The following is a 9,893-nucleotide window of genomic DNA, read 5'->3' as shown; positions in this document are numbered from 1 at the left end:
ATATGTTCCTTTTATGTTGTAAATCTTATAAATATCAATGTTAATAAAATATTTAAACTAGGAAAAAAGATAGGAAGGGAGGAGGCTTTCCCAAAACCTGAGAGGATATCAGGAACCCGGCTAATTTGCTTTTCCTGGCAGAATGTGGGTCCAATCTTTTCTGCTCTTTTATCTACCTAGGTAACATTATCCCCAGCCTGGAGGCCACACAAGTCAATCAATAACCAAAGATACCTATTACAGGGCACAGTGGGTGGAGCCTGTATTACCATCTACCTATATGACCACTCCTCAGTTTCAGAAGAGTAGGACCCTACATAGTTCTTCTAACTTTTGCAACCAGATCTTCAATCATGAAGGTGGCAACTATCTTTCTTCTCAGTGCCTTGGCCTTGCTCATTTTAGCAGGTATGTCTGTTTGCATATTCTTCAAATATTAGTTTAAAATTTTACTTGTTAATTTATACCTCCTGTAAACTAAGATAGTCTAGCTAACTGATGCCAATGAGGTGAATAACAGAAATGTTTCTACTGCAAATAATGGGGGAGGATGAAGGTTATTGCTAAAACAATGGAGGAAAGTTCCAATAAGACATCCCCAGAGACAGTCATGCCTTACTCTAAAGACAAGGCTGCTACTACATTAGGGATTTGGTGGCAAGGAAAGGGTTTTGATCTAAAATACCCTTTTAACTGTAGAAATGGTTGCTAGACTATGTAAATCCAATGCCGACTTGCAAAATTTAAATTCTTATAAACTTGCATAAAATAAACAATAATGACCACCACTTATTTTGCAGAAAAGTCATATTTTGAGTCATTAAATATTTTATGTTTGATGTGTAAAAAACATCCAGTTTGAACATAGGAAGGAATCCCCAAACTTGTGAGAATGCTTCTGATTCTGAGAATATTCTGATTCAGGATATGCTTCTGATTCTGAAGTCAGCTTGGTTTTTGTAACTGGCATTAATTAATATTTCCACTTCTGTCACTCATTGCAGAGATTTTGACAAAAGACAAAGCTGTGCTTCGTTAAGAAGTGGAAGATCACCGCTTATTGTTTCAGATAAATATTCATGGAAGCAAGAGCCCCTTTGTCCCACCTCATGCCCTATAGTGAATACAACTATATACCTGTAGTGAGCTTCTGCTCATTAATTTTTTTTAGCCTCATTTACATTCTGGATCCAAGGGGACACCAAAAGCTGCATCTTCTTTGATGAGTCCCAGAGATCTTTCTTTTCCCTCAGAGATCCCTGACTGAAAATTAAGTTTTGGAAACATTTCTACTTTAGTGGCTATCAGATTGGGTTCTTTTCCCTTGCAAACTCATTCACATTCAAATTTAACACCTATCTACTTTTTAAAAAAATAATCTTTTTCACTTTGAAATAAAATTACATCATTTTTCCTTATAATTATCTGCCAAATCCTCCCACGTACTTTCTTATTCTCTTTCTAGTTCAGTTTTCTTTAATTGTTGTTACATATGAGTATGTGTATCATATGCTTTCATGTCTGCAAGACATGTTTTCTGAAGAATGAATTGAGTCTGTTCTGAACTATGTAATTGGATGAAATACAAGTTTAAAATATGGTCAGTTGGTGTAATGCACCTGTGGGAAAAATTCTCTTTGAGAACTGGTGGTGAGTTGTCAGAAAAGTCCTATTTTTAACATTGTTTACAGAAGGAACTTAATTACATCAGAAGACCTGATGGCTATTTCCCATACGCCACAAATATCCTGAGGTACAGATATTTAATATTCGCAGACTGAGAGTGAAAATTCTATTGGGTACAGAAAGATCATTGATGGACATGGCAAAAGTATCTGAATTGTTACTAATACCTACACATGTCAAATTCTGAGTAGATAATTTCTAGTCTCAAGAAAGTAGATCAAATTTCCTGAAATGCCAAATCAAAATACTCAGTAACAATCAACATTTTACTTAATTCTTTTCAAAATCTTAGCAGGCAGATAGGGAAGAAAACTCATCCGGTGTCCTTGAAAGTCAAACGTAAATAAAAGATTTGGGAAGTGGACAGTACAAGCAGAGGCATCATATGAAAATTATATTCTTTGACAACTAACAATAGGTCTGGCTTCTTTATTTGAGATCCAGATTGATTTTTGATTTATGTTTTCTAGGTAACACTACAGCTACAGTGACTGTAAGAAAGGTAAAGAGAATTTTATATTATAATTTATAACCCCATTGGGAGGGATTGAGAGATGATTTCTCTGTGTAGTCCTTCTCCTCCAGAAACTCACTCAGTAGACAAGGCTGCCCTCAAACTCCAAGAGATCTGCCTAACTCTCCCTCCCGAATGCTGGGATTAAAGCCACACACCACTGCCACCCAGCTACTTTATAATTTCTTAATTCTCTAATTTCCTATGCAGACTTAAATTGTTTGATATGTAAATGTACAGCTAGGATCTGAGCATGCATGGTTTTGCACATTTGCAATCCAAAGCACTTGGGAGCCTGGTTTATGAACCAGGTTTGAAGTCAGGTGGGACTACACAGTAAGACCTTGACATGAAGAAGGTTGGGGAATGTATACTCTAGCAGTTACATTTTTGGTAATTCAAGTCAGGATTGGGGGTTCAACTGGTAGGGAAACTCAGGTGCTAAATGCAGGATACATAATACTTTCCCAGTCTACATGATGCTGTATTGAAAGACGAGCCCACTGATGCCCCTGTAACTCTCTACATCCTGCTGTAAAGGAGACTTTTATATAAACACTAGGGTTGGCAGGTGGGACACATAGCTTATGTGAAAGCTTTTGTGTTTATTCCAAGTAGCTCTTACTTCTGACTTGATCATGTTGGCTTTTATTGCTCCTAATTCCCAAAGTAGACTAGAGGAAATGCCCCTCACCTCATTACCTAGGAGAAAACTAGTGATTATTTGGTAAGCATTACAGAACAAATCTGGGCCCGTTAGAACCCAAATCTAGTTCGCCAAGTACAGATCTATGAAAAATAAAAGTTAGCAAAACAGGGATGATGGCCTGTAATAAATGGTGATGTGGTAATGCCCAGGAACTGAGAACCAGGATCTAAGGATCACTAGATATGTGACTTTAAGTCAATTTGTCACTTCATGAATCTTCCCTTGAAGAGGAGTGTAATGATAACTTTACAAGGTCTTTTAAAGAGAGATCAATAAAAGGATAGCTGACAGTTTTGATTAAAGGGTGAGACTTTTCCAATAGAACAATACATAAAATATAACACAGAGACCTATAGGAAGTGTCTAATGAGAGTCAGATTTTACTGGAAATCACAAACCAAAAACTCCAAGCACAGATGCCATCTAGGATGACTATCTTGTCAGCAGCTGGTGTTATCTTCCTCTTCTTATCCCACATCTCCACAGCATCATGCCTTAAGTGGGGAAATGATAATGTCTTCTAACTTACAGATGAATTTGCTGAAATCAAGGAAGGAACTGGTAGACCCATGATCTTCATATAACTAGGAAAGGACCATAATTTGGCTTTAATTCAGCTTTTTTGATTTCATGGCAGATTTATTTCTATTGTGGTTGTTTTCCTGTACAATACCCAGTATCATTATCTTAACTCTAAAAATCTTAAAACAGTCTTAATATTTTATTATAAAACCAAGCATTGAAAAATGATAGAAAATGACTCCTTAAATCTTTGTTTAGGCCAATTGTGATGCTACAACTACTGGATGTCCCAAGGTTTATGACCCTGTGTGTGGGACTGATGATACTACGTATTCCAATGAATGCATTCTGTGCTTTGAAAACAGGTGAGGATGAAGTTTAATTTTAAGTTATTTATCACTACAATTTCATATGTGTAATCATCTTAAAGGCTAGTCAATAAATAGAACTTTCTTTTCATAAACTTGGTATGATAATATGATTTAAAATGGCTTGGATGATAAAAGCCCCATTTGTTTAAGCAATGAATTGATATTTTAGATTTTAAAAGATTCTACATATACAAAATGCCTTTAATCTTTAAAAAAAAAACAGATCAGTTCTTGATAATACCAAAAATTACATTTTCTAATGCAGCTCCAAATTAGCAAGTATGATTTATATAGTATTTAGTGAATAAATATATATTATAACATTAGTATTCATGATTTATGAAAATTAGCCTCAATAATCTATAATTTTCCGAAATATTTCATGTTGGGGAACAGGAATCAGATTCAGAACACTGAGACAAACAGATATGTCACAATGAATTTTGTCTTACAATATGACTGAGTAGTTACTATATGCCAGTCATTATGGTAAGCCTTCCTTGTTTCCCATGTGACTGTTACAAAAGTACAAACAAATAAGCAAACAAACAAAACACTCATGAGCACATGTAATCGATTCTTGTAAGTTGTGGTGACTGTCAACAGAATGTAAAGTGTTACATAACCAAAGCAAAGATGGTAATATCCTCTAATTGAAAGGTTCAAGAAAAGCTTAATGAAAAGAATGCCATTTAAACAAGGCTCTGAATTTCAAACAAACAACAGAGACCTCAAAAGTGACAGAAAACACTTAGATTTTTCTAGAATTGACCCTATGCTAACAATTTCAGCTCAGGCTCAAGTGACTATAAATCGTCTTTATTCTTCTGAAAAAATCTCTCTTCTATTATGCAGACACTCTTCAAGGATAGCTCTAAATGATTTCAGAAAAGTCGCTTAGTTTATCCAGGACTTTAGACATTGTAGACTCCAAACAATAGACATTCAGCTTTATAACAAGTGTGTGTCCAGTGTGTAAAAGTCCCAGCATGATAGCACAAGCCTGTTTCTCCCACACTGCAGGCTCAGGCAGAAGAAACCTGAATTCCAAGCTAGTCTGTTCAGTGACCTATCCATCTAGGCCAACAGTTTAGGCCCTGGCTCTGGAAGTGTGGAGAAGCAGGTGAACGTTTTGGAAAATGTATACTTGAAACCAATTGTTAATTTTCTCATGGCCCATGTTGTTGATATTAAGGTCAAGCTTCATTATTTCCATCCACAGGGAGCAGAAGGGCCCCACAACACCCTGGGGACTTGTAAAATATCCCAGTGTGAGGTCTAATGTTCAAAGGCCTCTACTCAGAGTGAAGCATTTGGAAAATACAAGCAAAATGCTGAACACACATTCCTCTGAGCTTTGAACCTACTGGTTGTAGTTTGTTCTTTGTGTTCTTTCAAATAGGTATAGATGTAAGAGGCACATTCAACTGTCTGAGCATGCAGCGTTTCACTCTGTGTTCTGAAATAACACTTAGGTCTAGAGATAAGTTTGGCTTTCTCAAACATAAGAGATATTCTAAGGTTTCTATAGTGTCTTTGTTTCTATTGCTCATTAAAAGTCCAACAAGGAGCCCACCCCTGATACGACCTGGAAGCCCAAGACACAGAGGCTATATAGTCCAGAGACCTAGGATAGAATTAATCATGATTGGGGGAAAAGTCAATAAAATGATTTCTAATGATATTCTGCTATACTTGCAAACAGGAGCCTAGCACAACTGCTATCAGAGATGCTAACACAGACCCACAGACAAATATTAGGCAGAGCTTCAGGAAAGGGGGTAGAAAGGATTGTAGGAGCCAGAAGGGTCAAGGAAACCACACAAAACCCCAGAGAATCAACTAACCTGGGCTGGTAGGGGCTCACAGAGACTGAACCACCAACCGAGGGAGCCTGTATAGGACTGACATAAGCCCTCTGCATATGTTACAGCTGTGTAGTTTGATCTTCTTGTAAAAGTCCTAACAGTGGGGGCAGGGGTTGTCTTTGACTCTCTTGCTGGCTTCTGGGATGCTTTCTCTCATACTGAGTTTCTTTGTTCATCCTCAATGCAAGAAAGGTGCCTACCTCTACTGAGATGTGCTATTTCCCATGTTTGTTTGGCTATCCATGGGAGGAAAGGCCTTTTCTTTTCCTCTTTCTTTTTTTTTTTAATTAATTTAATATAAGATCTTTACTTACTCATTTTAAATCCTGTTCACTGTTCCCTTTTAAGTCACCCCCTCCTATAATCCTTCCCCCATCCCCTTCCCTCTCTCCTCTCAGTAACTGGGTCTTCCTGTGGTATCCCCTAACTCTAGCATTTCAAGTCTCCTTGATGTTATGTGCTTTCTCTCCCATTGAGGCAAGGCAGGGCAGCCCAGCTAGAAGGACTTATCCCACCTACAGGGAGCAATCAGCTTTTGGGATAGCTTTTGCTGTGGTTGTTTGGGATGCATATGAAGACCAAGCTGCACATCTGCTACACATTTTCGGGGAGACCTAATTCTAGCCCATGAAAGGTTTCTGGTTGCTGATTCAGACTCTGAGAGAGCTGAAGGTCCCTGTTAGTTGACTCTGTTGATCTTCCTGTGCAGTTCCTATCCCCTTCAGGCCATAATCCTTCCTCCTATTCTTCCATAATAGTCCCCAAGCTCCATCCTCTCTTTGGCTGTGGGTGTCTGTATCTGTCTAAGTTAGCTGCTGGGTGGAGTTTCTCAGAGGACAACTTGCTTCTGTCTGCAAGAATAACAGAGTATCATTAATAGTGAAAGTGATTGATGCTTGCCCATGGGATAGGTCTCAAGTTGGGCTCGTTATTGGTTGGTCATTCCCTCATCCCTACTCTCTCCTTCATGCCTGCATTATTGTAGACAAATTTAAAAATTATATTTTAAATTTGGGTTGAATGTTTTGAGAGTGAGTTGGTGTCTCTATCACACCACTGGGGTTCTTGCCTGGCTACAGAATGTGGCCTCTTCAGGTTCCATATCCCCAACGTAATGAGGCACAGCTACAGTCACTGCCACAGATTCTTGGGCACATCCAAATTCTCTGTCTTGTCCTGGAGATGTGCCCCCACCTCCTCACCCCCATCAATTGCAGATTTCCATTCATTTTCATGAGAAGCTAGCAATCTCTCCTGTCCTTCTACACACATGATCCCAAATCTCCCATTCCTTTCTATTCCCCCTCCCTCACAGTTCCCTCTTTCCATCTGCCTTTTATGACTATTTTATTGCCTCTTCTAAATGTTATTCATGCTTCTTTTCTTGGGCTGTCTTTCCTGTTTAGCTTCTTTGGGTCTGTGGAGTATAACATTGTACCTGTATATTGTGCCTAATATCCACTTCTTAATAGAAATGGAAGACTGGACAGAGAGGGCCAGAGAAGAGTATGTTGGAAGAGAGAAAGAAAGGGAAACTGCAGACAGTCTGGATCTAAAATTAATAATATTTTTTAAAATTGCCCATAAGACAGCAAAAATGGACTCAGCAGGTTGTATTTATACATTTGTGCACACAAACATAACAATAGGAAACAAAGAAAAAGAATCTATCACTTTGAAAGTGAATAGTGGATGAAGAGATGGAGGGAACTTGGAGGGTGTGGAGAAAGAAAAGGGAGAAGTGGTGTGACTATATTTTAATTATAATGCAAATTTTAGTAAGTTCCACAAAAATGACCTATGTTGTAACTATTACCAGAGCCAGGATCTGACCATAAATATTGGGGTTTGTGATGCTCTGAAAACACCAGACAAGGCTTTCTTATGATGGGTCTTGTAATTATCAGGAGTTGCAGGTTTGTTAAATCAGGACATTATATGCCTTCTGTGCTTTCTTAGAGAAACTGTCAATAATTCTTTTCTGTAGAAAAGCAACTACTGACTGAACATTCGTTGGTGCTAGAAATGTTTCTGTCAGTGTGGGCCGATACATGACTAATAGTCATTGGCTCTTAAACATAGATAGTACAGTGAGATTCTGAGGTTTAAACATGGTTAAATTTTTAAGATGAAACAACTAAATTTGGCTAATGCACGGATTGTCCCAAAGTGAACATCAGAACTGTGGATAATGGGCTTATGTCCATGACATTGAACTTGGCACTACCATAAGTTAACATTAATGTTAAAATGAAGAAATAATGAATCCAAAAAATGTATCTGTGAAAATAGATGAGTATTGCTTCTTCTTCAACAATAAAAAAATAAATAAATAAATTGGTTGCATGCCAGTATGGTCAAGATAACAATGACTAAAGAGAGAATTGTAGAAACAGTCTTATAACTAAGGAACAATTTCAGAATTGAAAGGATATTTGGGTTTTGTGAGAGAAACTGGCTTGGTCAAGGTAACGTGAAAACAGCAGAAACATTTTTATGTAAAGAAGAAAACCTTGTACTGGTTGATATTATGGGAATCAAGATTGCCTGTCAGAATCAAGCTCCCATCTTCTAAGCTGAAATGTTTAACAGCTAGAAAGCCCTGCCATAGCCTGGACAAAGGATAAGATGGCCAGCTGGTCACTAAGTGTACAGCATCAGCAGTAAAAGAAGCAGAGGTGGATTAGAGATTCATTTCAAGGGTTCCCAGTAACACTCCATTAGGCTTATAAAGAACAGTGACCCACAGTTTTTCTACTCTGTTGTATCCCTTGTGTACATAATAAAGAACGCAACAGATATCTAATGAATACATTGAGTGAATAAATGGATTAGAACAAGAAAAAACAGAATAAATCATAAGCCTGTCTTTTAAAGAAAGGCAGAATTATTTTTAAGTTTCGTTGCTATTATTGCATAGTCATTTATTTGTGCCACTAAACATCAAGCTGACTCTTAATTTATTTTCCTTAAATCTCTTCTACAGGAAACGCCTAAAGCCTGTCCTCATTCAAAAAAGTGGGGTTTGCTAAAATTGAAGATTTTGAATTCTGTTAAGGCTACTATAATGTTTAGCAAATGAGTTTGTTGAATAAATGCATTTGAACATACCTTGTTTTTCTGAAAGCTTCCTGTTCAAAGCCACGGATGAATAAATTGAGGACAGGGAACTGGGCAAAGTCCCAGACTAGACTAAGCTTCACCAGTTAGTTCTTCATCTCGTGATATCAGATATAGCAGATGACAACAACACAAAGCTGTACATGAACATGTGTGATGAGTACAGTTTGGATTAGGATGAAGAAGGTAGCCAGTGCCATGCTCAAGCCTGAAAAGGAGAAAGGGGGTGTTTACCCACGGAAATGAGTGGGAGTGCTCTGTGTACCCCACATTGTTTCACATGTGAGCCAACACAACTCTGCAGAATTACACTTATCCTGTGAGTAAACTTAGAAGAGTAAACTCGCTTGACTAACAGCCCATCAGACAAGCTGCCAGAGTGTTCTTTTAGATCTGGCTGATGTTCCTTTAACCACAATGATCACTCTTTTTAAACACAATCACCTCTGTGGATTATGCCTTGACTTTCTTCAATGGGAATTCTAGATAATAGTCTCCTACTCTAAGATTCCCCCACGTCTATATTCAATAATATAATGTAGATGTGATATAATAGAATGTAACCAAATAAATTAGAAATGAGGAAATGTTCTCAAGGAAGGAAATATCTACAACTACTTGAAAATAAAAAGGGGAAGCGCCTTGAGATTCCATGTTTCTAACAAAAATTTAGTCTAAGATGGAAAAATGGTAGAGACCTAACATAGGTGAGACTATGTCAGGATCTGTAGTACAGTAGAGAATGGGTCAGCCACTGAGCCAAAAATAACAAGGATGTCAGAAATACATTAGGAAAGCAGAGCTGCCTAGTTACTCACTTCTATTCCAATATTCCTGCCTTGAAAAATGAACTCTTACCACTAGAGGGTGATGTAATCTAACACCTGACTCAGCTCTAACAACTGACTCAGCTCACCAAATATCTTGATATCTCAAGTTATCAATGCAAGATGGCTCCCAGTGTCTGATCTGTGACACTAGAGGACACTTGAAGGGCACCAAACCTTAAGGAAATCCATGATGGTCAAATTATTTTAATCACTGAATGTTGTAAGTTGCCCTATCTTGTTAATGCAGTCTGCAAGTACACACACACACACACA

At 37.8% G+C, this 9,893-nt stretch overlaps 1 protein-coding gene across 1 annotated transcript; it reads left to right on the top strand.

The window, feature by feature from the left end:
• The first annotated feature begins 321 nt into the window (after window positions 1-321).
• On the top strand, window positions 322-8,780 carry Spink1 (serine peptidase inhibitor, Kazal type 1). The gene is made up of 4 exons (XM_028777241.1): window positions 322-408; window positions 2,157-2,188; window positions 3,690-3,796; window positions 8,657-8,780. The coding sequence occupies exons 1-4, from the start codon at window positions 354-356 to the stop codon at window positions 8,700-8,702; spliced, it is 240 nt and encodes a 79-aa protein (XP_028633074.1). The 5' UTR covers window positions 322-353; the 3' UTR covers window positions 8,703-8,780.
• The last annotated feature ends 1,113 nt before the right edge of the window (window positions 8,781-9,893 follow it).

Source organism: Grammomys surdaster, unplaced genomic scaffold (assembly GCF_004785775.1).
Source record: "Grammomys surdaster isolate TR1022 unplaced genomic scaffold, NIH_TR_1.0 278, whole genome shotgun sequence".
NCBI classification, from domain to species: Eukaryota; Metazoa; Chordata; class Mammalia; order Rodentia; family Muridae; genus Grammomys; species Grammomys surdaster.
Note: the sequence above shows the minus strand (reverse complement) of the source record. Positions and strands in the feature narration are given on the sequence as shown.